Consider the following 17,522-nt stretch of genomic DNA (forward strand, 5'->3'; position numbering starts at 1 on the left):
ATATCCAAGTTGTACTGACATTTACGAACTTGTAGCGGAGTATCCATATTCATCTCAAATCATCGAGAATCAGTTAGCTAAATCATGAAGTATATTCTGGTGACCGGCGGTGTGATCAGCGGCGTGGGCAAGGGTGTCATCGCCAGCTCGTTCGGCACTATCCTCAAACACTGTAACATTCGCGTGACATCCATCAAGATTGATCCTTATATCAATATCGATGCCGGGACGTTCTCGCCCTACGAGCACGGTGAGCGCGATATTAATTTCTGCACATCATTGTGCCATAATATTTGAAAAAACAGCGGTTTTTTCGTTAGCATGTTCGACATCAATCGGTATAAAATTGAGTTCAATTTCCTGTGCTATTGATACGGGACTTTATTGCGATCGCAGCAGTTGCACGTTATTGCGTAAAGATCGCTTCTTCCGTGATTCTAGCTCCTGATTTCTCGTTTCTTAACATTACAGAAATTTTTTTTTCATTTGAATATAATTTATAAAGGGTTATACACACACACACACACGCACACACACACACACACACACACACATATATATATATATATATATACACATGTGTGTTGCGCGAGGTTTAATTCAAATCGTCTTGCCGATATTTCTATCACTGTTTTCTGTCTATTTTTTGATTATCGATAGAAAAGAAATAAATTACAAAATTTTTTATCTGAATAAACCATACAGTTGTGTGATAAAATTGAATAAAAATCGCTAAATTAAATTCCACGATAAGTGAGTGCCTTTATGGCGGTAAAATTTTCAGCCATGTGCTTACGCCATTTTGCATGCTGCCGCCACGCTATTTAATAATTAATTAAGATTTATCGAATGAGGTCAGATGAATTTTTATAGCTATATAAAATATATATGTACACAAATAAAATTAATTACGCATATATATATATATATATATATATATATATATATATATATATATATGTATATATTGTATATAGTGCACTAATAGAAGAATATTCATTTTAAGCCCCAAGTTAATTTATTTTTCTACGCAAATATTCTACACTATACGAATCCATCTGAATATGTTTTTAGGCATCTTCCGGTTCTATACATGCATTTCCTACATTCAAAAAAATGTAGATAGAAAATGTAGAGCTGGAGAGAAAAAGCACAATAAAAAAAGTAACATTAAAATTGATGTTAAAATTGATGTATGTCTTATTTTTAAAAATTATATAATTATATTATATATTATTAATAAAATTAAAGTAATATAATAACATTTTTAACATTTTTTATAAAATTATATATGATTAAATTAATTGCATATAGGATCAAATTAGTACTAAATTATTTCTCATATAGTTTCAACTATTATACAGATAAAGTTTAATAATATATCTGAAACAATTAACTGTGATTGAACAATTAAAAATTATTATTGATCAACAAATTATTTTAATTATTAGAGTATAGTAATTGTTATATAAATATGTTTGCATAATTTCATTCATCCTTTAGAAATGGTTTCTAATGTCCAATGAAGCTTGATGCTTATCACCACATTCCATTGTTCAGTCAAGTAAGCGGTAAAAACATTCCTCGAAGGGAAACATCTTATGTTACTGGGTTTTTATAGACACATCCGCTGTCAGTTTTTTAATTTTGCTTATGTTACTTACTGGAAAGTTTCTGTTTACTCTGTACAACAGGAGAAGTTTATGTACTCGATGATGGTGGTGAAGTGGATCTTGATTTGGGCAATTACGAGCGTTTTCTGGATATCACTCTTCATAAGGACAATAATATAACAACGGGAAAAATTTATCAATATGTTATTACAAAAGAGAGACACGGAGATTATCTAGGAAAAACAGTACAAGGTATATCTCTATTTATATAATATCGCATATTTATATATAAGAAAGAGAAAGAGAGAGAAAAACACAATTTTTGCACAAATTAATAAAGATTGATATTATTTTTTAGTTGTACCTCACATCACTGATGCTATTCAGGAGTGGGTGGAAAGAGTTGCGAATCAGTCTGTAACAGAAGATGGAGCTAAACCAGAGGTATTGCTAATAATATGAATTATTATAATATATAATGTTACATAATTCCATAAGATATGTAAAAATATTAATTTACATAATATTCTTTATATATTTGTGATATATAATTCTAATTACATAATTTATTAATAATGCTTTACAGGTTTGCATAGTGGAATTAGGTGGCACAATAGGCGACATAGAGGGGATGCCGTTTGTAGAAGCATTTAGGCAATTTCAATTTAGAGTGAAGAAAGAAAACTTCTGTGTTGCCCATGTGTCTTTAGTGCCGCAGGTAACTGCGTTACATGCCTACAATCTTTACACACAGGTTACATTCTCGTTTACATATCTCTTCTATATTTTATGTGCATACAATAATAAATGCATAATTAATTTTTGTGAAACTCCCTAAACGTTTTTGTGAAGATAATTTCTGAGTAATTATTGAGATATAAAATACTTTTTAGCCAAAATCAACGGGTGAACCCAAGACGAAACCAACGCAATCTAGTGTGAGGGAGTTACGTGGATTAGGTTTATCACCCGATCTAATAGTTTGTAGATCGGAAACGCCTATTGGCAATTCTGCCAAAGAAAAAATTTCAAATTTCTGTCATGTCGCTCCAGAGCAGGTAATTATCATAAATATTTTTAATGAAGAAATAAACTGTATCGTAATTGATTAATTAAAATTGTTAATGTTTGAAAGTAAGTAATTAATTGATATCAACATTAAGTGACATCAAATATTTTGATCAGGTTATCACTATTCACGACTTAACATCCATATATCGAGTACCACTTCTTATGGAATATCAAGGCGTTATAGAGTTTCTCAATGATCGATTGCAACTGAATATCGGAATACCGCGTCCGCGTTTCTTCATGCGAAAATGGCGAGATTTAGCTGATCGCGTGGATCATTTGCGGAAAGATGTTAACATCGCTCTAGTGGGCAAATATACAAAACTCGAGGATTCCTACGCTTCTGTTACAAAAGCGTTGCAACATGCTGCCATTGAGGCCGGTTATAAATTGAAATTGACGGTACTGTGTCGTAATTATTTGAAATATATATAATTTTATACATATTACATAATCATATTGTACTATTATTTTTTGAATGATTATGCAATAATATTATTGCAGTTTATTGAAGCTGCTAATCTAGAGCAAATTACATTAATGGAAAATCCAGTCTTGTATCATGAGGCTTGGCAACAGCTTTGTAAAAGCAGGTAAATATTTCAATATATTTTTATGGTTCTGTACTTCTCTTATATCCATAATTTTTAATGAAGATACATTTGTTGTGTTTAGTGGCATTATTGTACCAGGTGGCTTCGGTAAAAGAGGATTGGAAGGAAAGATGGAGGCCTGTCGATGGTGTAGAACAAACAACAAACCGTTTCTCGGCATCTGTCTGGGTCTACAAGCGGCAGTCATTGAATTCGCGCGAAACGTATTGAATCTCCAATCGGCGAACTCTACAGAAATTGATCCACATACTAGTAGTCCTGTGGTAATAGACATGCCAGAGCACAATCAGGGAATTATGGGGGGAACTATGAGGCTTGGCAAAAGACAAACGCGTTTCTGTAACAATAATTCTGTCCTAAGTAAGTACCAGAATCCATGTTTCAACTTGAGATCAATTTTCTTTTTTCAATGCCACAATATATGATATATTCTTAATATATATATATATATATATATATATTATTTTATTTTTATATTTTCCTGTACAGAGAAATTGTATGACAATAAAGATGTCATAGAAGAAAGACATAGGCATAGATATGAAATAAATCCGGATTATGTTCCAGATTTAGAAGCAGCTGGTTTAAAATTTGTAGGTGAGTTATATTGCATTTTTTCACACACAATAAAGTTATAGTTTTGGTAAATATAATAGACAATCTTAATTATACATAATTGAGATAATACAATATATATATATATATATATATATATATATATATATATATATGTCAAGCGTTTGCTTTGGGGACAAAATGTCGAGCGAATGAATATTTTGGAGACTTTTGCATACTTCGGGGTCAGGACTCAAAGTATCCATATATTAAATGTTTAATTTGAGGACATTACGCATATATATTAAATGTATAATTCGAGGTCACTAACAGATGGCGCCACTAATATTATAATAATCAAAATAGAGTGTCTCCTGAGTGGGAACGAGGCGGAATACTCCATGTAATTTCTGCTTGTCTTGTAAAAGACGATCAAAATCAATATGCGATTTATTTACAAAAAATGAAGAATTCATTTTGAAAAAAAAAATAGATTAAGTAATAAACTATAAATGTATGATCTCAAATGATGCATTTGTCTTCTGATTATACAGTATATAAAACAGTACTTCATATTTTATACTCTACTTTTAAAGTAAAGATATTGAGTCAATTTTTTTGCAACATGTACAAACATTTTTGCTTATCTTCGATAATATAGAAAAATGAAACACATAAATAAAGTAAAAAAAAAAAATAAGTGCAGACAATAAAAATGATCCAGACATGGACATAACATGTTGCAAATTAAAAAAGTCAATGAAGTTCTACTCTCTCTACATTTTTCTATTTATATTTACTTTCTATTATTATTTAAAAAAAAAACAATATGATATTCAAATCATGCTTTAAATACATTTCAAAAAACTTTATATACGTTAAAAAATATTTATACTTATACATTTAAAATATCGATTTTGACATTCAAAAACTACTTAAACGTTCTAATATTTAAGTTTCAACAATGTTTCATAAACAACAACATATTTTAGAGTCATAACATGTATCAAATAATTTAATGTCATAAATTGTATTACCGAAGATAAGCAAAAACATAAGCTGAAAAATTTATCGTATTTAAAAAAAAAATATTGAATCAATATTATACTTTTTTTGAAAGCAGCTTATAATGTATAAGTTGGTAAATAATATTAGTAAAATAAATTCCCTGTGTGTTTCGCATATTGTATGGTTATATACACCAGCAAAAATGGTGTTTGGTGGCGGGTGTGTATGTACAGTCGAAAGCATCACCGTATACAAATGAAAATCGCGTACGCACATGTAATTTGAAGCGCAAAGAAAATCAAGGAGTGAAGGAGAAAGTGGAAGGAGGCGGGGGGGGGGGGTATTCCGATATTCATTGCATCGCATGTCGCACGATCGAGAGAGAAAGCAATGCAAAACGTAATGTCGGCTAGTGGTGTCCAATAGCTATCTCACTCGCTCTACGCTTGAATGCAGCGCGTGTAGCGAGACAGCTATAAGACACCGCGCTGTCTTTATCATTATCTCGTTATCTCATTTTGATCTCATACTTCTCTTTTTTATTAAAATGATCTTTTGTCAAATTAAAGACAAAGAAAATTGACAATTTATTATTTAAGAGCAACTTAAATAATTAATAAATTTAACTTGTAGGGATATCTTTAAAGCTTGTGGTAAATAATAACGATTAAGATCTGAAACACCCGACTTTCCTTGGATCGAGCCGACAACAATGCTATCGCGCGGCTCGATACTCTTGCGAGATAGCGGCGAAACGCGATATTCTCCTAAGATCAAATGACAAAAGTCGCGCCGCCAGATTTCCAATATATATTGTATATAAAATATAGTTAAAACGCGATATCTCAGAAACTATGATATAATAGAGTTATGCAATTAAAACTAGAGTTATGAAATCTTTACTTTTCTTTTTCGTCTTATCGAGTATGGTTCGGAACTTAAGATTTTTTACTAGAACTTGTATTTATTAAATTTTTCATAAAAGTATATTAATTTTAAAAATTCGATCTTTCGGTAATTATAATAGCTAGGACCATGCGGTTTTCGCGATTATATTTGTCTTATCGAATGTAATTCAAAACTCTAACATTTTCGATCAAAACTCGTGTTTTTCAAATTTTTTTATAAAAGTATATTAATTTTAAAAATTCGATATTTCGGTAACTATAATAGCTAGAACCATGCGGTTTTCGCGATTATACTTGTTTTATCGAATATAATTCAGAACTCCGACATTTTTAATCAGAACTCGTGATTTCCAAAATTTTTTATAAAAGTATATTAATTTTAAAAATTCAATATTTCGGTAACTATAATAGCTAGGACCATACGGTTTTCGCGATTATATTTATCTTATCGAATGTAATTCAGAACTCTGACATTTTCGATCAGAACTCGTCATTTCGAAAATATCTCTGATATTTGAAGTTAATTTTTTAAACTAAAAACTGCAGAACTCTTGCAAAAAAGTATGAGGAACTATGTAACTATTCAAAAGAGCATCAGAACTATGCTCAGGACTATTTAATTTTGATGTGTCAAAAATCGTGAAGTTGGCACCCCCATTTTTCGAAATCTGCTTTCATTGTGATAATGGACAGAACTCTTTATAAAAATTATCAAGAACTCTTTCTTTTGTTCTAAATAACTCAGAACTCTTAACAGAACTATGGTATCGTAACATAGGGGTGCCACTTCACACATCCATATACGTATGTATGATTTTCGGTTGTTTACGCGTACACACACATCTAACGGACACCATTCATACCGGCACGTGTATGTACATACATGGCTATTGTCTTTTGTAAATCGTTCTTCTCCCTCTCCCCCGTCGCACGCCGAGCACTCATGTAACATTAAACTGTTTCTTTTCGCCGCGTAAGATTGGGTTGTTTCGTCGCGCAATTGTACTCGCGCGGATTGATTGATTTTTATTAATTAATTTCTTATTAATTATTGCAAAAATCGCATGAAATGGTAAAAAACCTTCCTATTCAGTTTAACCCGCTTCACATGCAGGTGATGAGTGGGGCGCAAATTACCGAACACTTTCTTACATAGTAATATTTTTACAACAAATTAAAAATAAAAGGTAAATATGCATTGTTGTGCCTCCGTGGAGGTACAGAGATTTTGTTGAGATCGTTGGCCAATTGGAACTTAGCAGCTCAGGATCGTACAGGGTCTTCTCGTCGCTTTCATTAATTATGGAATCGTATTAGAATAAAAGGTCGTTTATTCGAATACATTAACTTTAAATCTTCTTTTCTTTCTCGCACTTTAACTCGGCTTATCGCGGTATAGAGTTGCTTCGCATGTCTGATATCGCGGCTGCCGTCGCAAGATCAGCTGAGAAGTTCTTTATTAATAAACCATTTACGTTTGTCCGTCTCGTGGTTACTATTGTTAATCTATTCGCACTATATAATTGTATGATTATAACTGTTTCGTGTGATTTTGCGATTAAGACTGCCTAGCGCTCGTTTGAGATGGGTAGTTTTATCACCTCCTGTTTGATTCGTTTTCGGAGGGGATAGCTTAGCGACAGGACCATAGGTGGTCGTGTCGCTCGATTTTGGGTGGAAAAAACCCGGATGCAAGCTATGTATATTCTTTGCCTGCATTTCCGGCGGGTCGTTCTTCAAGTCTTGCGATCGCGTGGCCTCCGCGCGTGCCTCGCTTTGTCAGCGGTTGCGCTCGTAATTTTATACGTCTTCCTCGGCTTGGAGTTATAGTTGGAAGACGTTAAATAATATTTAATAATTAATAATTATGCTAATTTGGTTATAGCCGTTTTGGGCTATAACATCATATTAAGGTCCCACCCCCGCAGGATAGTGATGTTGACATACATATGTTGTCAAAGTCATCGTCCTAAATGACCTTGACCTTGAAATAAGTGGCGGTCGCGATTCATTAAAAAGTTATTAACAAAAAAAGATGGTAATTATGCAGTATAGGGGAGCCAGCTCCGATGACCTTGACTTTGACATGTGTTGTCAAGGACATGACCCCGAGTAACTTTTTCTTCTAATTTAATCGTCGCTCGTTGCTTATTAAAAAGTTATTACCAAAAAAATTTTGAAATATACCAAAGATATACATGGACAGGAAGCACGCGCGCGCGCACACACGCACACGGGGGGTGCAAGGGGGGCCTTCGGCCCCCCTCCCGCACCCACCCCGCCGGTAGACAGGGTGGACCTTGCTTTCTTTACAATGTATCACGTACTTTGTAAGTTGTAAAGCGAGGTCCACCCTACCTACCGGCGGGGAGGATGCGGGAGGGGGGCCGAAGGCCCCCCTTGCACCGCCCGTGTGTGTGTGTGCGCGCGCGCGCGTGCTTTCTGTCCATGCATGTACTTTGGTATATTTCAAATTTTTTTTGTTAATAACTTTTTAATAAGCAACGAGCGACGATTAAATTAGAAGAAAAAGTTACTTAAATTTATGTCCTTGACAACTATATCAAGGTCAGTGAAATCGGTGAGGTTGCCCTTAATCTTAAGCTTTACTATCTTTTTTGTTAATATTTTTTTAATGAATAGCAACCGCCACTTATTTCAAGATTAAGGTCATTCAGGACGATGACGTTGATAACATATGTCAAAGTCAACGTCATCCGTGAGTGTATCTGCAAACACATATTAGCCAATTACTTCCTTTAGTACTGATACAAAGTGGTAAATTTCTCAAACTTCTTTATTCTTATAACTTATTCTTATAACTTTTTAATAAATAATGACCGCCGATTAAGTTATAAGGAAAAGTTACTCAGGGTCATGTCCTTGACAACATATGTCAAAGTCAAGGTCATCGGAGCTGGCTCCTCTATACTGCATAATTACCATCTTTTTTTGTTAATAACTTTTTAACGAATCGCGACCGCCACTTATTTCAAGGTCAAGGTCACTTAGGACGATGATGTTGACAACATATGTTAACATCACTATCCTGTGGAGGTGGGACCTTAATATGCATATTTACCAAATAAAAATATTTTAAATAAAAAATTTATTTTTTCATAACAAATATATTTTTGTTTACATTAATTATTTAATTAATTAATTAATTTTTGTAAACATTGCAATCTAATAGTAAAAACTTTAAGTAATTATGATACTTAATTTAAGTAAATTAAAATAAATAATAAATTTAAGTAAATAATTGTTTCATGTAATGGTGTTTTATGCGATATTCTTATATTAGAAAATAATGCCTTTAGAGTTTTTAATAGAGTCTTTTTCTCTAAGTATTTTTATATATATATTATATATATATAAGAAACTGAATTTGTTGCTCGTCTTAAAGTATTAAAAATCGATACTTTGTCCCCGCGGATCCTATATGACGCGCTTTCCTAATATATAAATTAACTAAAAGAATTTGTTGCTCGCATGTTTTGGGTATTAAAATAATCTGTGGACAATATACTATCGAGATATATAAAAGTCTGAATTTGTTGCTCTTTACAGAATACATATGATTATCTTTTATCGTTCTATATCTCGAAATTTCATTTTTGTTAATTTCAAACAGTTTTGCATATATGTATATATATAAAAAGGCATAGTAGTGTCTTACGCCAATATGTAGTATATATGTTTCTTGAAAAGAGAAGCCTTTTCATGTCATCGTGCCGAAATGTTCGGCAGCGCTTTGTATTGTCTGAAAGTAGATAAAGGCACGTTTTGTTTTGACATCGGATCCGCGTCGCGCACGACTATCTCGCGTTCCTTCTTTTTTATAGATTCTTATATATTTCGATAGTACATCGTCCACAGATTATTTTAGTACCCAAAACATGCGAGCAACAAATTCTTTTAGTTAATTTATATATTAGGAAAGCGCGTCATATAGGATCCGCGGCGACAAAGTATCGATTTTTAATACTTTAAGACGAGCAACAAATTCAGTTTCTCATATATTTCGATAGTATATTGTCTACAGATTATTTTAGTACCAAAAACATGCGAGCAATACATTTTTTTATTTACTTTTACTTCGCGCAAGTGAATGGTACGGCGCGGCGAGACTGAGTATATAGTGGTATTAATTAAATAATATACTTTTTTTAAAATATTTTTATGTTATTTTAGAGCAACAAAATAGCAACAAATTCTAGTGTATTTTATTTTTTGATTCGAGCATTCTATATATTTTTTTCACTATGGGGGGAGCTGGCTTAATGTCAAGCTAGCACCCCCCACTTTGAATGTAAATTCCTGCTAAACGGTTTGAGCAACAAAATTCGGACTACGGCAACTAATTAGCACATAATTAGCACTAAATTATTTGATGTATTTGACTTAATTTGGCGTTGGTGGGGGGGGGGGGCTAACTTAATATGGGTTAATATCAAGCTAGTTCCTAGACTTAAACAGTTATTTCAAGATTTAAAACTTGTGTATACAGTTAATTTAAAAAAGATTTCAAGTTTAAACGCGCATAATTCATAGACAGAATAAGAACTTCCTCTTTGCATAATTTGGGAACTGTCTCCAAAGTATTCGTTTATTATACAAAAGAGATCACAACTTCCGTACAATAATTTATTAGCGTGTGCTAGAATCAAAATAGAATAAAAAATTCTAAACAAAAATAAGGCTGCAATAGTTTTTGAGTTATAAGTTATCAAAGTTTACCACTGATATCGCGTAGATCTCACGTGCTCAGGCGCCTAACTACATATAGACGTACCGATTCGTCATTGATTTTTTCAATCAATAAAATAAAATCAGCCTTGCCGTAAAAATCAATATCACAATTATTTCAAAAATGAATAACAGATGACATCGGCACATGTGTCTAAATACAGCGCGAAAATTCTTATAATTAAAAGTTTTTCTTCAATATTTTATAATTCATTGATATAAAATATTGAAGAAAAACTTTTATATATAGAAAAGTATTGTCTTATTATTATATTTGGGCATTCTTATATACGGACGCTCCTGAGACAAAGCGTCGCGTTCCTTAGTTACGTGTATCTGGCGACTCGTTGCTAACGCACGAGCGGTGAGTGGGGGGCAATAGGCGTGAGTCACGAAATCGGGCCAAAATGTGCAAGTAAATCCCAGCACTGATATACATTTGTCCTTAAACTATGCGGAAAATATATGGGAAATATTATATATGCAGAATATCTCATAAAATCTATACAATAATTTATGAGCGTGTTGTAGAGGAAAAATATATCCATGTATATAAATTTCCATTTTATATAGGAGTTGCATAATTTGGGACCTGTCTCTAAAGTATCCGTTTATTATATATACATTTGTCCTCAAAGTATGCGGTAAATATATGAAAGATCTTATATATGTAGAATATCTCATAAAATCCATAAAATAATTTATTAGCGCGTTGTAGAGGTAAAATAGAATAAAACATTGTTATACAAAAATGTTGAGTCTGCCATAATTTTTGGGTTATAAGTGATCAAAGTTTGCCAATGATATGTAGAACTTAGGCGCTTAGGCGGATAACTAAACATACACGCGTACCGATCTGTTATTCATTTTTTAAACAACATAATGTAATACACAGTTTAAAAAAAAAATGTTAGTTGCAAATTACATATTTTTTGTTAAAAACAAAACTATATATTTTTTTATACCAAGTAATTTCTGTCATTATTTTGTGCATAAAAGTGTTAAAGTATGATCATCGAGAAATGCAATATTACGAGATATTTATTAGTTTTATATATGTAAGCTTGTCAAATTAAAATATTAAATATCTCGTAAACTGTTAACTTTTTGATCATATTACCTTTATAATTTTTTATGCAGAATATTATGAGGAATCGATTTCTATAAAATAATATAGTTGTTCTATTTAAACAATTTAAGGTAACCTTGCCCTGACTTTGACGTCACCTAAGGTCAAACCATAGGTATTATTTTATATGTTCCCCTTCAAATCATAAAACTTTTGTTTTAAACATTTTTATCTACCGGGCTCAGCTTTTTAGATATTCGGTTCGAATGTTTAAAATAGGACACCCTGTATATATATAAACACTATATAAAGACATTATTTTCTAATGTTATTATTTTCTGTTTATAAATAAAGTCATTTAATTTATTGTCAATATTGTGTGCATAATAAAATTATTTATATAAAAAGTACAATTTATATGTGTATATAAGGTGCGGGAAACTTCTCTTAATGCGGGTAAAGTGCGGAATAGAAATGCTGAATGTAATTCTGTATTATTTTGCGGTTTTTGTAATAATTTACGAGAAATTAGTAACAACACAATTTCTTCGGCGGTTTAGCAATGTCACCAGCTCTGTGACTCGTCGTTCCATCGCGGATTTGTGACGATTTTCTAACAATTTTTATCTCCGTTAATTGAGATTCTCCATTAATCTTCGCATTTTATTTTCCACATTAATATTATATGTATAATAATCTTGTCTTGCGTCTGAAACTAACTTATTACGTTTGTTTATCATATATAAGAATCGCATAATATGGGAACGGTTTCCAAAGTATTCGTTTATTATACAGAGTGTCGCACAACTTTCGTACAATAATTTACTAACGCATTCTAAAAAGTGAAGTAAAAAATTTTAATACAAAAATGTTGAGGCAATAGTTTTTGAATTATAAGCGATCAAATTTGCCAATGATATCGCATAAAACTAGTGCGACCCATAACTAAACATACGCGTACCGGTCTGTCAACTGTTATTGATTTTTTCAAACAACAAAATAAAATCAGCTGTGCCGCAAAAATTAATATCACACTGACTTGAAAAAAAACATGTATGCATAGTTACAAGCCTGACCGCGCGAGTCCTTTGCGGTATCATTGGCAAACTTTGATCAATTATAACTCAAAAATTATTGCAGCCTCAACATTTTTGTATTAGAATTTTTTACTCTATTTTTACGTCTAGAATACACTAATAAATTATTTTATGGATTTTATGAGATATTCTACATATATAAGATCTTTCATATATTTACCGCATACTTTGAGGACAAATGTATATATAATAAACGGATACTTTGGAGACAGGTCCCAAATTATGCAACTCCTATATAAAATGGAAATTTATATACATGGATATATTTTTCCTCTACAACACGCTCATAAATTATTGTATGGATTTTATGAGATATTCTGCATATATAATATTTCCCATATATTTTCCGCATAGTTTAAGGACAAATGTATGTAATAAACGGATACTTTTTTATATATAAAAGTTTTTCTTCAATATTTTATATCAATGAATTATAAAATATTGAAGAAAAACTTTTAATTATAAGAATTTTCGCGCTGTATTTAGAAAAGTATTGTCTTATTATTATATTTGGGCATTCTTACATATAAACGCTCCTGAGACGAAGCGCCGCGGTCCTTAGTTACGCATATCTGGCGACTCGTTGCTAGCGTACGAGCGATGAGTGGGGGGCAATAGGCGTGAGTCACGAAATCGGGCCAAAATGTGCTTGTAAATCCCAGCACTGCTTTAGAGACAGATCTCAAATTATATAATTCCTATACATGGTGACCCATTTTAATGTACCACCTTCAGAAACTTTTATTTTTGATTGTAGAAAAAAATACTTCAGACAAAAGTTGTTTGGTTCGAAGGGGGACATAAGATGGTGTCATTGGTTTGACCTGGGATAATCTTTTGTAGGTCACATAAAGGTCACCTTGAATTTTTTAATTGGAACACCCTATATATTTTTGCATATTCTTGTAACTTATCTCGAGAGCTTTTCAAAACACTATAACAAAATATTTTTCCTTTAAGTATTTGTTGAGTTATAAGGCTTGAAAGTTAACAATTTTTTGACATAAAATGTAAAATATCTTGAGAAACATTTAATTTTCGATAATATTACCTTAATACTTTTATGCACAAAATAATGAGACCAATCAAGTGGTGTAAAAAAAACACATAGTTGATCTAAAAAAAAATATGTTGCAAATTAGATATTTTTTTTTTTAAGGCAACTATTTTCTTTACACCACAATTTAGCAACTATTTTCTTTACACCACTTGATTGATCTTATTATTCCGTGCATAAAAGTATTAAGGTAATATTATCGAAAATTAAATGTTTCTCAAGATATTTTACATTTTATGTCAAAAAATTGTTAAGTTTCAAGCCTTATAATTCAATTACTTAAAGGAAAAATATTTTGTTATAGTGTTTTGAAAAGCTCACGAGATAAGCTACAGGAATATGCAAAAATATATAGGGTGTTCCGATTAAAAAATTCAAGGTGACCTTTATGTGACCTACAAAAGATTATCCCAGGTCAAACCAATGACACCATCTTATGTCCCCCTTCGAACCAAACAACTTTTGTCTGAAGTATTTTTTTCTACAATCAAAAATAAAAAAGTTTCTGAAGGTGGTACATTAAAATGGGTCATCCTGTATAGGAATTATATAATTTGAGATCTGTCTCTAAAGTATCCGTTTATTATATACATTTGTCCTTAAACTATGCGGAAAATATATGGGAAATATTATATATGCAGAATATCTCATAAAATCCATACAATAATTTATGAGCGTGTTGTAGAGGAAAAATATATCCATGTATATAAATTTCCATTTTATATAAGAGTTGCATAATTTGGGACCTGTCTCCAAAGTATCCGTTTATTATATATACATTTGTCCTCAAAGTATGCGGTAAATATATGAAAGATCTTATATATGTAGAATATCTCATAAAATCCATAAAATAATTTATTAGCGCGTTGTAGAGGTAAAATAGAATAAAACATTGCAATACAAAAATGTTGAGTCTGCCATAATTTTTGGGTTATAAGTGATCAAAGTTTGCCAATGATATGTAGAACTTAGGCGCTTAGGCGGATAACTAAACATACACGCGTACCGATCTGTTATTCATTTTTTAAATAACATAATGTAATACACAGTTTAAAAAAAAAATGTTAGTTGCAAATTACATATTTTTTGTTAAAAACAAAACTATATATTTTTTTATACCAAGTAATTTCTGTCATTATTTTGTGCATAAAAGTGTTAAAGTATGATCATCGAGAAATGCAATATTACGAGATATTTATTAGTTTATGTAAGCTTGTCAAATTAAAATATTAAATATCTCGTAAACTGTTAACTTTTTGATCATATTATCTTTATAATTTTTTATGCAGAATATTACGAGGAATCGATTTCTATAAAAAAATATAGTTGTTCTATTTAAACAATTTAAGGTAACCTTGCCCTGACTTTGACGTCACCTAAGGTCAAACCATAGGTATTATTTTACATGTTCCCCTTCAAATCATAAAACTTTTGTTTTAAACATTTTTATCTACCGGGCTCAGTTTTTTTAGATATTCGGTTCGAATGTTTAAAATAGGACACCCTGTATATATATAAACACTATATAAAGACATTATTTTCTAATGTTATTATTTTCTGTTTATAAATAAAGTCATTTAATTTATTGTCAATATTGTGTGCATAATAAAATTATTTATATAAAAAGTACAATTTATATGTGTATATAAGGTGCGAGAAACTTCTCTTAATGCGGGTAAAGTGCGGAATAGAAATGCTGAATGTAATTCTGTATTATTTTGCGGTTTTTGTAATAATTTACGAGAAATTAGTAACAACACAATTTCTTCGGCGGTTTAGCAATGTCACCAGCTCTGTGACTCGTCGTTCCATCGCGGATTTGTGACGATTTTCTAACAATTTTTATCTCCGTTAATTGAGATTCTCCATTAATCTTCGCATTTTATTTTCCACATTAATATTATATGTATAATAATCTTGTCTTGCGTCTGAAACTAACTTATTACGTTTGTTTATCATATATAAGAATCGCATAATATGGGAACGGTTTCCAAAGTATTCGTTTATTATACAGAGTGTCGCACAACTTTCGTACAATAATTTACTAACGCATTCTAAAAAGTGAAGTAAAAAATTTTAATACAAAAATGTTGAGGCAATAGTTTTTGAATTATAAGCGATCAAATTTGCCAATGATATCGCATAAAACTAGTGCGACCCATAACTAAACATGCGCGTACCGATCTGTCAACTGTTATTGATTTTTTCAAACAACAAAATAAAATCAGCTGTGCCGCAAAAATTAATATCACACTGACTTGAGAAAAAACATGTATGCATAGTTACAAGCCTGACCGCGCGAGTTCTTTGCGGTATCATTGGCAAACTTTGATCAATTATAACTCAAAAATTATTGCAGCCTCAACATTTTTGTATTAGAATTTTTTACTCTGTTTTTACGTCTAGAATACACTAATAAATTATTTTATGGATTTTATGAGATATTCTACATATATAAGATCTTTCATATATTTACCGCATACTTTGAGGACAAATGTATATATAATAAACGGATACTTTGGAGACAAGTCCCAAATTATGCAATTCCTATATAAAATAGAAATTTATATACGTATTTTCTCAAAGTAAGAAATTAATATAAAGAAGACTTTAAATTTAAATATATATTTTGTGAATAGAATAAAAATTTCTATCACATAGGAGAATCGCATATTTTGGGAACTGTCTCCGAAGTATCTGTTCATTATATATATATATTAATTCTGAAAGTATACTGTTAATATAAGAAAGACCTCAAATTTAAACGCATGTTTTGAGGACAGGATAAAATTTTCCGTCATATATGTAAATCGCATAATTTCGGGACTGTCTCCGAAGTATTGCTTATTATATATATATTTCAGTCCTCAAAGTATGCATTGTATATAAGAAACCTATATAATTTTAAAATTATTGACTTATAAATAATTTTATAAATTGGGATATGTTATTGAGGTTGTATTACACACATTTATAACTAAAATCGAAGTGGTCTCAAAGTATACGCTTGACATATATATATATATATATACATATATATATATATATATATATATATACTCTATATAGTCTAACATTTTGTTTAATAGGTCGTGATGACGATGAAAATATACGAATGGAAATCGCCGAATTGGAAGGACATAGTTATTATGTAGCTACGCAGTTTCATCCTGAGTATCTATCAAGGCCTTTAAAACCCTCACCGCCGTTCCTCGGTTTAATTTTAGCCAGTGTAGACAAACTGAAGTATTATGTAGCACGAGGATGTAAATTTTCACCTCGCCAACAGAGCGATAATGAATCAGGTAATAATGAAATAACTAGAAAAAGATATATAAAAAAATAAAAATTTATATTAAATTAACGTAATTAGTATAATTAATATATATTAATATAATTGCGCGCACACACATATATGCAAAATGTATGTTTAATGTAAAAATTAGACATAATTTCAATTTGCATGCAAATTTCTCCAACTTACTCATTTGTCATGTTGATTGTTACAGACGATGACTACATGTTGGAGAAAGTGTCAAAATTGCAGTTGTCTAGTAATGCAAGTAGAAGTGGTAGTAATATTACAGAACTCAATGATACTTTGCATTGAGTGAAATTTTATTATCGCAAATTTATTTTGTATCATTCCATTTTCCTATAATCTGATCCACATGTCTTTCTCTAGTCTTACATAATTCATGATTAAAAATTGAAACATAATAAATACATGAATATGTGATAAGTATATATTTGTACAATATATATATATATATATATTAAT

The 17,522-nt window shown here is 31.1% G+C and overlaps 1 protein-coding gene across 1 annotated transcript; it reads left to right on the forward strand.

Annotated features, from left to right (window-relative positions):
• The first annotated feature begins 84 nt into the window (after window positions 1-84).
• On the forward strand, window positions 85-17,351 carry LOC138943740 (CTP synthase-like). Its single transcript, XM_070314675.1, has 11 exons — window positions 85-250; window positions 1,695-1,865; window positions 1,972-2,057; window positions 2,200-2,331; window positions 2,507-2,671; window positions 2,799-3,086; window positions 3,189-3,277; window positions 3,360-3,658; window positions 3,788-3,895; window positions 16,831-17,046; window positions 17,251-17,351. The coding sequence occupies exons 1-11, from the start codon at window positions 85-87 to the stop codon at window positions 17,349-17,351; spliced, it is 1,821 nt and encodes a 606-aa protein (XP_070170776.1).
• The last annotated feature ends 171 nt before the right edge of the window (window positions 17,352-17,522 follow it).

The sequence above is a fragment of the Polyergus mexicanus genome, unplaced genomic scaffold (assembly GCF_030449975.1).
Source record: "Polyergus mexicanus isolate NDT 795.1 unplaced genomic scaffold, iyPolMexi1.0 SCAF_37, whole genome shotgun sequence".
Lineage (NCBI taxonomy): Eukaryota > Metazoa > Arthropoda > Insecta > Hymenoptera > Formicidae > Polyergus > Polyergus mexicanus.

Excerpts from the sequence above, each read along its gene's own strand:
- LOC138943740 (XM_070314675.1), top strand. The coding sequence starts at position 85 with ATGAAGTATATTCTGGTGACCGGCGGTGTGATCAGCGGCGTGGGCAAG. Across the intron at positions 1,866-1,971 it reads TCTAGGAAAAACAGTACAAG|TTGTACCTCACATCACTGAT; the intron begins GTATATCTCTAT and ends ATTATTTTTTAG. Across the intron at positions 2,332-2,506 it reads ATGTGTCTTTAGTGCCGCAG|CCAAAATCAACGGGTGAACC; the intron begins GTAACTGCGTTA and ends AATACTTTTTAG.